Source organism: Pleurodeles waltl, chromosome 2_2 (assembly GCF_031143425.1).
Source record: "Pleurodeles waltl isolate 20211129_DDA chromosome 2_2, aPleWal1.hap1.20221129, whole genome shotgun sequence".
Taxonomy (NCBI): Eukaryota; Metazoa; Chordata; class Amphibia; order Caudata; family Salamandridae; genus Pleurodeles; species Pleurodeles waltl.
Window position 1 is genome coordinate 462,476,074 of NC_090439.1, and position 14,504 is coordinate 462,490,577.

General features: G+C 48.1%; 1 protein-coding gene across 2 annotated transcripts in view; it reads left to right on the plus strand.

Moving 5' to 3' along the window:
• CEP76 (centrosomal protein 76) overlaps positions 1-14,504 on the plus strand; it is a 197,966-nt gene that overhangs the window by 135,181 nt on the left and 48,281 nt on the right. For both annotated transcript variants that reach the window (XM_069219933.1, XM_069219935.1), the window contains one exon: positions 5,464-5,630. In XM_069219933.1, coding sequence (XP_069076034.1) covers positions 5,464-5,630 — 167 coding nt within the window. The remainder of the gene's footprint in view (positions 1-5,463; positions 5,631-14,504) is intronic.

Below are 14,504 nucleotides of genomic sequence, written 5' to 3' on the forward strand. Positions count from 1 at the left end.
CAACAAGCTGAAGCAGCAGCTGGCTCCTTCATAGAGGATCCCATTCATTTGAGCTATCCTGAACACTGCAGTTCAGGGTCAGGGCCTTCCCTCAGCTGCAGCAAGTACATGGCATTTAGGCTATGTTCCAGATGTTTCGACTTCAATGAGTGCAGCTCTGAGGCTTCTTGGGCTTTTAGCCTCTAAGATCCTCCTTGTCAGTTATTCCAGTTGGCACATGTAGGCTATGCAATAGAATCTGAAGATCCTGTGGGCCCAGAATAAAAAAAAATATCTGTTGGATGTCATTTGGATCTCTGATGATAGGACTCACGAACTGCAGTGGTGGCTGCTTGTATGGCTCAAATTCGGTCAGTGGGTATCCCCTTTCCCTCCCCCAGCCAAAGCTGATGGTGATGACAAACGCATCTCTGCTGTGCTTGGGAGGCCATCCATCGCAGGTGGAAATTAGAGGACTTTAGTCTCCAACAGAAACGCATCTCCATATTCATCTGTTGGAGTTGATGGTCATTTGTCTGCCTTTGAAGGCCTTCCTGCTATACATCAAGTAGAGCCGAGTGAAGGTTCTCACACACAACACTACTGCTAAGTAGTAATGCAACACGCAGGGCAGATTGGGTTCCTGGTCCTTGTGCCTGAAGGCTCTCTGCCTCTGGAACAGGTTGGAGCATAAAGGTATTTTACTGATTGATCTGGCAGGGTCATTTAATGCCAGAGCGGGTGAGCTCAGCCGCAGGTATCTGTCAGATAATGAAAGGTGATGCAGGGCAACTGCTGGCTGTGAGGAGAACCTGGCTAGATCTTTCCACCGCTATTGAGAATGCACAGTCAAAAGCTTTGCACATCGGAATTTTTACAAGAACACTTGTTTAGTGATACATTATAGCTGGAATGGAACACAGACCTACTCTACACCTTCCAGTCAGCCTTATCTGCCTTGAGTTCTACATAAGATTAAGAATGACATGGCCGAAATAATCCTAGTGGCTGTGGATTGGGCCGGGAGAGTAAGGTATCCTTGAAATCTGGATATGAGCTTCTGCCTTCCAATCAGGCTACCACTTCAGGAGGATCTTTTGTCGCAGCAGTAGGACAAGGTCCTTCACTCACATTTGTGTAGTCTACGCATCCATCCATTGCAATTGAGCAGCAGCAGTTCACTGCATTTGATCTGCTGCCTGCAGTGGTGCATATCATCTTTGCCACAAGGCACTCTTCGAAAAATCAATTTATGCAGGGCATCAGGACAAATTTGTGGCTTGGTGTGGTATCTGCAAGACTGACACTTTGCAATCAAAGCCATGGGATGTTCCTTTGTTTTGTCTTTAGCCCAGCAAGGCCTTGCAGTGTGCACTGTTAAAGGTTGTTTACCAGAAGAATCGTCTGATGTGTTGAGATGTATAAAAGGTTTTACATATGCAATAGTGAGCTCAGCCGCTCACTATTCTATTCTAAAGTCACTTTCCCATACTGATTTAATCAGCTCGTCACATGAGTACAACTCATGCACTGTCAGTGTGACTGTCCTATACAACGTTTTTCCTGGAACTCTGCACCTAGGGCTGGATGACCCTCTTATCTAAAGGTGCGACACCCTTCGACGTTGGGCAATCCATAACCCTCCCAGCTTTCTTTTCCCTCTAACCCCTCAAAAGAGGAGGAGAGTCTTCACCTTCATCAGCTGGTCCTCTAAAGGGGTGTAAGCTTTTATATTGACTTTACCGAGAGGCACCATTTGGATGATAAGCTCTTTGTGGGGTTCTCCAAGGCAAAGAAAGGGAAGGCTATGCAAAAGAGGACCTTGTTGAGGTTTATAGCCCTCTGTCTTAAGATTTGCTATGAAGTGGTCAGCAAGAAGCTGACAAACTGTTCTGAGAGCCTATTTTATCAAGGCTGAGGCTGCTACCTCTGCATTGGAACATAGAGTGCCTATCCTTTACATCTGCAAGACTGTAACATGGGCATGAGTGTGTATGTCCATGAAGAACTGATGCTTTTACATTCTGGTTCAGTGGGAGGGGTGTTTCGCCCACTCAGTTCTTCAAGATGTGTTTGTCTAAGTCCACCCCACTGACTGTCCATCAGAGAGTTACTGTTTTTGGTGTCTATTTTAAGGTGAGGAATCTGTGATTAGAAGTATCAACAAGTTGTTTGCCTTCAGTAAAGCTCTTCCTGGTGGATACACTACCTAACCACAGATTCTTCACTGTCCTCACCCCATCTCATTATGTGTAGTGGTATTTTTCAAATTGTAAAAAGGTCCCAAATTAGGGTCCTATTTAAGTCTTGGCGGAGGGAATACTCTGTCAAAAAATGTGACGGATATCCCACCCACCTTATTACGATCTCCATAGGATATCTTAGGATCGTAGTAAGGCTTCACATTTGTGACTGAGTATTTCCCTCCACCAAGAACTAAATCAGGCCATTAGTAATCAGCACACTGTTGCCAGCAATTGTTTATGCTCTGTGTCTGGTGGCGTGGAAAGGGTAAAAAAGTAAGAAACTGATGTTAGCGCCTATGTGTGGCTCTGCTCTGCCACTTTTGCTGCTGTACATCGCAAAGTCATACGGTGTCTTAGTGGTGTGCTGGAGAAAGTTTCCACATCCAGTCTAACGCCTAGTTTGTATGCTAAGGTGAGAAATCTGCTGTTAGATTATCCGCCAGAAAGAGCATTACTCCAGATAAGTAGCTTGTTTGACAGTCTCTAGTATAAGGCGTGAGAAACTGGGCTCAGTCCCACTTCTGTGCCCAACATTGCCAACGCTGAAGGATACAAGATAACCCACCACAAGTGCATCAACAAGCCTGGCAGAGGGATCGCTATCGTACACAAGAAATCCATCCAATGCATCATCTCAAATGCCATCATCCCAGCCATGGAGCACCTCAATTTCTGAGTTGAAACAGACAGCAAAACCACCATTAGGAACACCCTTACCTACCGTCCTCCAGGGCCACGTCCTGCCTTTTGCAACTTCATTGATGACTTATTTCTCCCCCTTTGCCATAGACTTCAACAACTACATTTTCCTCAGAGACCTCAACTTCCATCTCAATGTCCTCAGTGACATCAACACTATCAATCTCCTCAGCAGCACGAACAACATCAGACTCGCTAACTCATCCATGATACCACGCACACTGCAGGACACATACTAGACCCCATCTTCACCTCAGCAACCGCATCAGGTACAGCCACACCTCATAACTCACGTGGACTGACCATTGTCCACGTCAACATCACCAGCTCACATATGTCTGTCGTTAGTCTGCCCAACACCCCCTACTGCAGCTGGAACAAAGTCTCAAAGGACATATGCATCAGCTCCCTCAACACCACCCACCCGATCTCCTCCAACAACCCAGACCAGAACATCAGAAACTTCAACAGTTGGGTCACCAACTGCGCCAACCGCATTGCTCCTATTGGCAACAACACCTAAGAAAGTCCATCAAGGAGGCTAGCTGGTCCACTGAAAATCTCAGAACCACTAAACGACACTATATTCAACTGAAAAGGAGATGGTGCAGGAGCAAGAACACCACTGACAAGACCGACTTCAAGACAGCCCTTAATCTCTACACAGACAGTTGAGGGAATCGAAGAAAAAGGCCTTAGCCTCATGCATTGGATCAAGCTCCAATAATAGCCAAGAACATTCAACATCGGCAAAGAATTTTCCAACCCCTCAGCTGTAAAAAACAACATTACCCCGTCACAGGAACTCTGAAACAACCTTGCAAACTTCCTCCATAACAAGATCGCCAACATCTGCAGAAACTTCAAGACCAAGCCCGCGAAAGTCTTCAGGCAACACAAAAATCCTGTTACCACCACAGACATCTGGCTAACTAAATGAAGCCCGCTCATCCCACAGGACACCATCTCCATCATTAACTCACCCCCAGTCACAGATCTGGGTTTAATCCATCATTCTTTTGCTCACCATGTTTGGACCCAGCCGTATGCAAATCAGTGTTGACCCTGTTCCCAGGGTCAAGACTGATTTGCATATGGTTGGGTCCAAACTGGGGTGGCATGGTGAGCAAAAAAATGATGGATTAAAGCCCAGATCTGTTTGAAAAGTTTCAGCAGTCCGTCCATCATCCTTTTGTGTTGCTAAACTCACCCTAAGTGGGAAGGGTATACCCAGACGTTGGTCCCGTGCTCACTGTGCCACTGAATTCAAGCTAGCATGGCTAATGAAGGCTGCAACTGGTTCCAGGGTGCGTGCTTCCGGTTTAGGGAGGGCCTCTCAGTTCGGGCTGAACTGTTCCCATTCCACTCTGCCAATCCACTCTATGCTCCTTGTGTCTGCGCCATTCCTTTATGCTCTACAGTACTTTTATGCTACACCACTCCACTCTATGCCACTCCACTTCACACAATGCAGCCCTGCTCTATGCCACACACTGCTACTTTACGCCGCTCTGCTCTATACCAATCCTCTGTATGGCACTCTGCTCTCTGCCAGTCTACACCACTTTATGCCACTCAGTTTAAGACGCTTTACTGGCGGCTGGTCTACTCTAGACCACTCTACTGTACACCACTCACCACACCATTCATTACTACTCTAGTCTACTCTGTGCCATTCCAGTCTGTCGTTCTACTCTATACCACTCTATGCTGTTCTACTCTATGCCGCTCTGCTCTACACTCTCCACACCAGTCCACTCTGTTCTGTGCCTCTCCACCAATCTTTAGCCATGCTGAACAGCAGCCATTGGTGTTGCTAATGCATGTTTATTAATTAGGGCATTGGTTGGGTATTGAGTGTTTTAGAAGTCTTGTCCACATTACCTCCTTAAGTAAGCCTTGGACTGCTCAGCTGTGGTATCCTGAAAGAGTCAAGTAATGGACAGAGGGGTACTTGGAAGACTAGTTTGGGGCCCATTTGTTTTCACCAGTGGTGAATGAATGTGATTGTCATAATCTGAGTGCCTCACTGCACTAAGATCTTGGGAACAAAGTCTCACATGTAACTTCCTTAAGGAGACAATCCCTCCATACTGCATGGTTATCACTGGCATGAAGAACAAATGATATTTCTTAAGTTCTACCAATCAAGTTGCGCCCAGAAACTAGAGAGTGGATCCAAAACAGTGACAATCCATTTGTCATTGATCACACCTTTGAACTAGTACTTCTCAGCTGTTTTGATGACTAAGCTGAATAACTTCATGCTGTTTAGTTTAATAACACACACATTCCATGCTTGTTGAATCTTGACTTCAGTGCTGCTTTTCAGAGGCATTTAATCAAGGATCTACAATAGAGGTCGACATTGGTTTGTTTGAGAACAACATGGAGCCACTCTGTTTTGTTTGATTTGGAGTTTTCTAAACATGTTTCGGACTGTACTATTTAGATGTGGTATAATATGCAATATTACTAAGTTCACATACATTTTTTAATGTGCTATGATTGATTGCCTACTGTGCTGCTTCTTTTTCAGGGTGACTGTGAAGACCATTCCAACCTTCTGTGCAGCCTTCTCCTTGGTTTTGGCTTGGAGGCTTATGTGTGTGTGGGAACAAAGGCAAAAGGAGCTCCACACACGTGGGTGATGACTTGCAGCACTGATGGGACCATCACTTTTTGGGAGAGTCTAACAGGGCACAGGTCAGTAAAAGTGTTAATGGTAACATACAGGATAGAATGCTTTTAAAGAAGGAGGCCCACACCTTTCTCATTGTCATCTCCATATCTGAGATTATCAGATGCTCTTTATGAGTAAATTATTTACTGCCTATTGCAGTCTAGTGGTAATGCAGCATTTCTGATGATCATTTGTTCCTGCAGATTCCACACCTTTGTTATATTCCCAGGGACTACACTGGATATGGATATTTTTCCAGCAGTGCTCTATTTGTGCCAGTATGCGCTGCCGCATAGTATTCAAGACCTTTTCACCACCTCAGCTAGTCCAGGACATTGATCCTGACATTTCCGGCACAGTTCTGAGTCCCATTGAGGATGATTCTGAGGTTTGTCGGCCTCCTGGCCTCGTGCATCCTCCTCGTCACATACTCTAGATGGCACCTACTGACCTTGCAATGGAATTTAAGAGTTCAATGGGTCTACCACTGGGGTTGCCTCTCTGACTCTGACCATATGTTTCAAAAGACATCTTGGGGCCTCATGCGAGGCAGACAAGTACCAGCCTAACTATTAGTGGGCCACTCTTCCGTCACCACTTGAATGTCACATTAGCCAGGAATGCATTGTTCCTGGGTTGAGAAGGCTATCTTGGCTTTGCAGTGGGCAGAGTTAAGTGTATTTGTCTGCTCTTTGCCACTTTTATGTTTCTTATCAACCCTTCCTCTTTAAATCATCAGTTACAATTCATTATCGGACTGTGCCCCATGCATATGTTCCTTCCAAAGCCATTTGTCTTGCCTCAGTGGTACATAAAACTAGACCTGACATTCCTTATGTGCACACCTCTTGAGTCTATGCACAGGCATCTGCCAATGAAGACAATATTTTTTAATCAGCATCAATTCTGCGTGCCCTGTGCATTAGCTGTAGGTGTTCTTGACCACTGTCTTCATCCTTATAAACCCTGGGCCTCTCTGGGCTGAAAACTGATTCTCGAAGGCAGCAAAGCCCTGCTGTTGGAAGAGGTGACCCGCCATCACTTTCTGGGAGTGCAAGTCTGGACCTTGGCCAAACAAGTGCTGTGGCTCTGTGCTCCAGCCTTCATTCCAAGATGGTGGGTGCTGAAAAGGGAGCTGCAGTGGCCGCCAGAGAAGCCCGGATGCCTCTCCAGCCCTGAACTTATGTCACCCCTTCACTCGGAGTGGCTCTAACAATACCTGGGCCCATGGAGGGACTCAGCGGGTCACCCCTTCTGCCCTTCCTGTTGGCCTCGTCCAAACCTCACCAGTGGCTGGGCTAGAGGTGGGTCTGGGAGGCTGGCTTGGTGTACTTATGGTTCTGACTCGAAGGTGGATAGTCACCAGGGAGAGCTGCTCTTGTTGCGGGTGCATGGTAGCAGGAGCACTCCCTGCCACCCTGCTCACCTTCCTTGTTAAAGAGCCAGTAAAGAGTAGCTGCAGTGCCTGGGGCCTTTGAGAGACTTGAGGCCTGCTGTGGGCCATGACGACCTCACTCAGTGGGTGTGTGGCCCTCTTCCTGCCATAGTAATTATCTTGGACAGCCTCCAGCCCTCGGAGACAAGGCCTTTAGATGGATGCCCTTGGCCTGCAGTTGGACAGCCTCCTTCTTTGAAAGTTCTTCCCTTTCGAACACAGACGGGTGGATGGGTGTGGCAATCCCTTGCCCCCCTTATTTATTGCTGGCAGTTTGTAGCCACCGGAAGAGACATTGTAGGGGGAATCCATGGCTCCTGGGAGCAATCAAGTAGAGTTTGCGGTATCTGTACTCCAGCATGACACTAGATCGCTTGCCTGTGTTGTCCCTTAGCCTACATTGAGTTAAAATTCAGACATGAGGTGTGGGGGATTGCCCCTCCTCCATTTGTTTTTATTTTTCATTTTATTTTTACTCTGGGGTGTGAGCATGCCAGGGCTGAGTGGCACCCACTCTCCCCAAGCCTGTCCCCTCTTCAATCAATCAATCAATCAATCAATCAGGAATTTATAAAGCGTACTACTCACCCGTGAGAGTCTCAAGGCGCTGAGGAGGGTGGGGAGGGGGGGGGGGGGGAGGTGCTGCTACTGCTCAAACAGCCAGGTCTTGAGAAGTTTCCTGAAGGTAAGGAGGTCTTTGGTCTGGCGCAGGTGGGTGGGAAGAGTGTTCCACGTTTTGGCGGCGAGGTGCAAGAATGATCTACCACCGGTTGTAGTTCTGTGGATGCGTGGGACGGTTGCGAGGGTGAGGGTGGCGGAGCGGAGATGTCGGGTCGGGGTGTAGGAGAGCCGTCTGTTGAGGTATTCTGTTCCTCTTAGACCTGCTGTGAGGTGGTGGCAGCTGGGCCACATTTCCCTATAAATGGAGGTGCTGTGTAGGAGGTTGCTAGTGGGGACAGATTGAGTTGACTCATCGGGGTCTCTTTATAACACCCCAACCCACTGCAGTGCCCCTCAACCCCACACACATTTGGCTATGCCCTATTGTTGAAGACTGGCACAGACATCCTGTGGACTGAAGGTGTTTGTTGCCTTGGCCCCCTATGGTTGACAGTGTGATGAAAGACCGGGAGACTGATAGGACTCAACAAATGAAGATGGATCAATATGCAGCTGGTGGTGCTGGGGATGGCAGTGCCTTGGGTGATGGTAGCCTAAGGACTCACAGGGTCCTGCTGGAGCCCAAATCCAGGCAGTTATTGAAAACTCTAAAAACCTATGCTGGAGGTACAAATAGACCACTGAGTAAAATGTGGAATGCTTGCAGACAGAAGACCCTCAGATCCACAGTGAGCTCCCTCACGGAGCTTACAAGACATCTAGACAATGGATTGAATGATGCAGAGGGTAAGGCTAGAAGATGTAACCTCTGATTTGTGGGATATCCAGGGAAAGTGGGGGGGAATGGCACCAGACTATTTCCTTGAAAACTGGATCAGAACTGTTGTGAAACCTCAAAGCCTATCTGACCTTTTTGTGTTGCATAGGGCTCCACTGAGGGCCAACCAAACAACGGTCATTGCCTAAATCTTAGTTATCAAAATAGGGATGTGATTCTGCAGACTGTTGGGAAAACTGGTGATCACACATTAGGGGCAGGTGATTCGCATCTTTGTAGATTATACACAGAAGGTCCAATAGCTTTTAATATTGTTTGTCTACTTGCACTTGAGACAGGAGTAACTATAAACCCCATACTACACCGCAAGAACAAAGGAGGGGCTGAGGAAAACACACTTAAATAGCTCTGAAGGTTTCCTGTGGGCCGTGCACTTGAGCCACGGGTAACTACGCGCCATATACCTCACTGCAAAGGAGGGGCAGAGGACAATGCACCATATAGCGCTGAAGGTTTCCCTTGGGACGCTCCCGGGTGAAGACCGGGACAAGAGCGGGCCCGTCTTCACCCATCATTGACCGGAAGAGGCTGGGCCATCACTCTTGTTCCAGGTGTCTGAGGACTCATGTTGTATGTGGACCCCTGTTGTTTCCACCTGGAAGGTAAATTGTAGCCAATTATTGTGTATGTTGTACTTGTTGGGCCTATGTGCTGCCCAGTTGGAGTGGAACTTTGTACCCCAGTTGATTGTGGTTTGGAAGGGCTTGACTGCGCTTACTATTTTAGCTTAACTGAGGATTTGCTAAACTTTAAATTTGTTTGTCAGTTGGCTATCTGCCAGGTGATATTCATTTGTCATCATGTGTCCGTGGCAGGTGGCTCCGCTTCTTCAACTAACTTAAAAGGAGGCTTTTCATTTTGTATCTGATCTACCTGGGGACCTAGTATCGAGCTTTTGCAGGACTTTGTTTTTTTTGGACAATGATTTGACTGTTATTGGTTAAACATCTTCTGTTACTGCTGCAATTTGACTCAGTGTTTTTCAGTTATTCTAATATCATATTTTTGGGAGCACATTTGGGGCACAACTCTGTGTATACCTCCGATTTGAGATTTCATTGTTGCTTATCTTTTTATTTTCTTACAAGGCTACGGGCGTTTAGCGGGTAGCAGGGGAAACAGGAGTTTGTTGTGTCAGCTGGGATTCACTTAGGGTGCTGGTGGATCCCTTCTATAAATTAGGATCCCATTTAATTTCCCACTATGGGCAATCGGAGGTCTGCTGACATTTTCGCCACCCTTAACAAACCCACTAGACGAACCAGGAATGCAAGGGACTCGAGTACTCTTAGCCAATTTAACGATTTGATTGTGTAGGTTGAGGCTACATTGAACCCTTCTCCACCCCATTTGACCCAGGCCCCCACAAAGTGTGTTAAAATCACAATAGCCAATATTTTTGGCAAGAAGCTTAATAGAGCCACGGTTAGTATGGGCAAGCCTTCCAAGTGCCAGGGTCTGCACAGTTTGCAGCTATGGATGGAGAATTATTTAGTGTTCCCTTGGTGTGACATCCCCCTCCACTTGAACCAGAAATGTTTTATTCCGACAGGGTCACTCTATTGGTGGAAACTGCAGAGGCAGAATCATTATTGCCAGGTTGTGGGGGAAAAGAGGTTAGTATTTTTCCCCAGTCTCATGATGCAACAACTAATTTGTGCGAAACTGTTCTAGCCCTGTGCAAGGAAGTAGCTGGTCGAAGAAGAGTGGTTGAATCCCTAGACTCTATATTGAATACAATTACCCAGATGTTAACACAGGGTATTGAGTCACAGGGCGATAGGGTTAGTTCTGTTTTCTCATTCCCCCTCCCTCCCCAATTGCTGGTATTCCCCACTTGAGTACGTTGGGGAAGTCCTCGGATCTATGTGGGTCATTACGAACTCGCCTAGTTCCTTCCTGTCAAACTATTATGTGTCGGGATAAACAAAGGAGGATAAGTGTTGGGCAGAATCACAGAATTGACTGTAATGCTCGTGATCCTTACAATGTGGTGTACCCTAGTGGAATTAAGGTCTCTGGCTTCTGCAGGCCTTTATATAGAGGGAAGGTACGGGGTGGTCCATTGACTAGGGACGCTTGTTGGGTCAACCAATGGAGGGTGCCACACTCAGACCAGTTCCAGTGCCGGTTTTCCTAGCTTTAAACTGGTTAACGTTCCAAAGTTGGGGAAAGAGTCCTTTGACAACAGGGAGTCTTTACGCAGCCAAGTTTTACACTGGTTAAGAGACAACTAAAAATGCAAGTCGATCATAATGCAAGACATTGAGTGTCCGCGGACGTTCCCTGAACGTGGATCACATGATACCATTGAGGTTTTGGTGGGCTCAAGGAAGATTCTAGATGGCCTACTGGCAACAGAAACCCAGGATATCTTTACCACTAGCACAGGGATTCAACATGCCTTTTGTAATAGCATATGGTGGCAAAGATGTTAAAGAGCGGGGAGGGTGATTACAGCAGTGATCGGCCTTTGAGTGTTATTTGACTGCAACCTGTAGCTGCTCCTGGTTCCCACATGTCTGTCCAAAACGATGTCTGTGCAGTAGCCATTTACCCCATTTAGAGATAGAAGCAGATGTAGTTTCCAGGGGTAATGATCATCTGTGGGGTACTGCGACTGTGCAACTTGAAACCAATGGATTGTTGCATATTCTCTCTTAGAATCTTGTTGGGTTACGTAGCAAGTTCACCGACCCACAATGGGGCAGTTATATTGATTATTTTTATCTCTGCCTCTTTCGGGAGACTTGGGCCTTAGAGACGATTTATAGGTCAGGTTTTGTTACCTGTTCAGTCGATGCACTGCCCTTCTTGTCTGGTGGCCCCTCTGAGGGCCTTTTGATATGGGTTAAAATCTCACTCAACTGGGCCATTGAGGAATTTACCATTGGGTCCCCCAGTGTTGTAGGGTTGTCCATTAAGGCTTGTAATGGGTCCATAATTAATATTTATAACATCTATACCGTATTGTGGCTTATAATAGTGGTTCCCCAACATTAAGTATTCTTGACAATAATTTGGAGTCTCTGTTTAGTCTAGCTTAGTCTAGCAGGTGACTGTAACACTACCTGTGAGCCACTGGACTTTATCTTCAGGTCCAGTGGCTAACATAATAATGTTTGGCTATCCCAGAAATAAATGCTCCACCCTTAAAATCTTGTTCCGCGGTGGCTACACAATTAGCTCGGTTTACTATCACTCATAGAGTGCGGGTATGCAGTGTCAATCAGTGTGATATTGGTAGGGCATTCATGTTCCTTAGAGGCTCATCAAAGAGCACAACTGATTATGTAATGTGGTCTCTCAATATGTCGGATTGGTTTGAGGACTTTTGTATAATCGAAAGAGTAGAGAGTGACCACAGTCCCCTTCACTTAATGCGTAAGGTGGGGCTCTTTGATTCTACAAATCAGTTTAGCGCTTATGTGAATATCACTGTTGGGAACTCCAGGAGGGTCCTTAAATGGACCCTGACCTCCCCTGAGGCCAGACACGACTCCTCTCGACGATCGGATCCTCCATTTTGCCCGCGTTTCCCTGACCCCCCCGCCTTGCTGCCGTTGCCGCCTCATCCCCGGTGCCAGTGATAGCAGTATCTTGCGTGCCCTACAGTAGTATTGTATTTTGTTTTTTCACTTCGAACTTCGTTCCCTGCTGTGATTTTATCTGTATTTGTGCAGTTTCCCCGCCCCACTTCATTTTCCCTGTTGTTTGCTGCCCTTCTCCCTTTCCGGTTCTTACAAGTTTCCCTCTCCCTGCTGCTGCGGCCCCTGCGGCCCCGCCCCCCTCGCACCCCCATTGGCCACCGCCTCCCAGCTGCTGCTCCTCCGTCCCTCCTCCCAGCTGCTGCTCCTCCCTCCCATCTCCCCTTTTTAATGGCGGCCGCGCGCAGCAGGGCACCGATGGCGCACCAGAGGCAAGACCACCTGCGCCTGGACTGCGCCCAGCGCCCGTCCCCCTGGTCCACGCCTCTCAGACCCCCCAAAGCAGCACTACTCCTCCACAGAACTCCATGCCCTCAAACCAGGCCAGCACCCCCGCCTGCGCACAGGCCAACCCCAAGCATACACACGGACCTTTCACATGCCATTTATGCCGTTTTACCTGCACTCACACAAACACCAACAGCACAAACATGCACCACAACAACACCTACACACACCACAACCACAACAGCCCCCGCAACCACCTTAACTGCATACTCCTAAACACCCGCTCCATCCACAAGCACGCCATCGAGCTCTGGGACTTGATCACTACACACTCCCCTGACATCGCCTTCCTCACGGAAACTTGGATGAACCCCTCATCAGAACCCGACATAGCCATAGCCGTCCCAGAAGGCTACAAAATCTCTCGCAGAGACCGCATAAACAAACCAGGAGGGGGCATCGCCATCATACACAAAAGCACCATCAAGAACACAACCAACACCCTCGACACCCTAGACAACGCAGAACACCTACAATTCTTAATTTACATAAACGCCAACACACCACCCATTTACCGACCACCTGGCCCCCGCCCACCTTTCTGTGATGCCGTCGCTGATACCTTCAGCTCCCACGCCCTCACCTCCACAGACTATATTCTCCTTGGTGACCTCAACTTTCACCTGGAAAACACCCCCGACCACAACTCCATAACCCTGCTAGACAACCTCACAAACCTAGGACTCAAACAACTGGTCACCTCACCCACTCACTTAGCAGGACACACGCTGGATGCAGTCTTCACCTCCAGCAACCACATCACATTCACACACACCACCGAACTCCACTGGGCCGACCACCACTGCGTCCATTTCTCCTTCATGAAACCCCCCACCCACTACTGACAACACACCCCACCCTACCGAATGTGGGACAAGATCCCCATAGAACACCTGAACGCAAAGCTCACACAAACGCCACCCCCCTTCACCAACGACCCCAACATCGCTGCTCACAGCCTCACGCACTGGCTAACAACCTTCACAGACTTCCTCACCCCACTGAAAACTAACAACAACACCCTCACCATCAAGACCGCCCCCTGGTTCACCACTGAACTCCAAGCGTGAATGCCGCAAAACTGAGAAAGCTTGGTGCCAAGAGCCCTCCATGAACAAATTCTCCACCCTCAAAACTACCATATGCAAACACCACAAACTCATCCGGACCACCAAAAGGGCTTACTACAAAGAACGCATAGATAGTAACTCACATAACAGCAAGGAACTCTTTACCATCATCAAAGAGCTCACCAAACCCAAATCCTGCACCATCGACCCCCCTCACACACAAAACCTTTGCAACTCCCTCTCCAACTACTTCCACCTCAAAATCCTAGACATACACAACAGTTTCACACATTCCCCGCACCCACCATTACCACCACTGACACCACAGACATGACCAACAACACAACGCCTCCCCACCCCAACCAACTTCACACCTGGACCCCTACCAACGACAAAGAAACCGAAAAAAATACATGAACTCCATCCATACAGGCTCCCCCACAGACCTCTGCCCCCACCACATCTTCAACAAGTCCAGACCAATCATCGCTCCCCAGCTCTGCGCCATAATCAACAGCTGCTTCGACGCCACCACCTTCCCAGACACCTGGAAGCACGCTGAAGTCACCGCACTCCTCAAACCCAAAGCAGACCCAGACAACCTCACCAACTACCGCCCCATCTCTCTTCTCCCCTTCCCCGCCAAGGTCGCTGAGAAGATAGTGAACGACCAACTGTCTCACTTCCTAGAGGAAAACAACGCACTCAACGCCTCCCAGTCTGGATTTCCCAGGAACCACAGCACTGAGACCGCCCTCATCGCCTGCACTGACAACATCAGAACCAGAGTCGACAAGGGCGAGACCGCCGCACTCATCCTCCTGGACCTCTCCGCAGCCTTCGACACTGTTTGCCACCAAATCCTCCGCGCACGCCTCTTCGAATCTGGCACAAGGCCCTAGACTGGCTCACCTCCTTCCTCGCCGAAAGACCCCAGA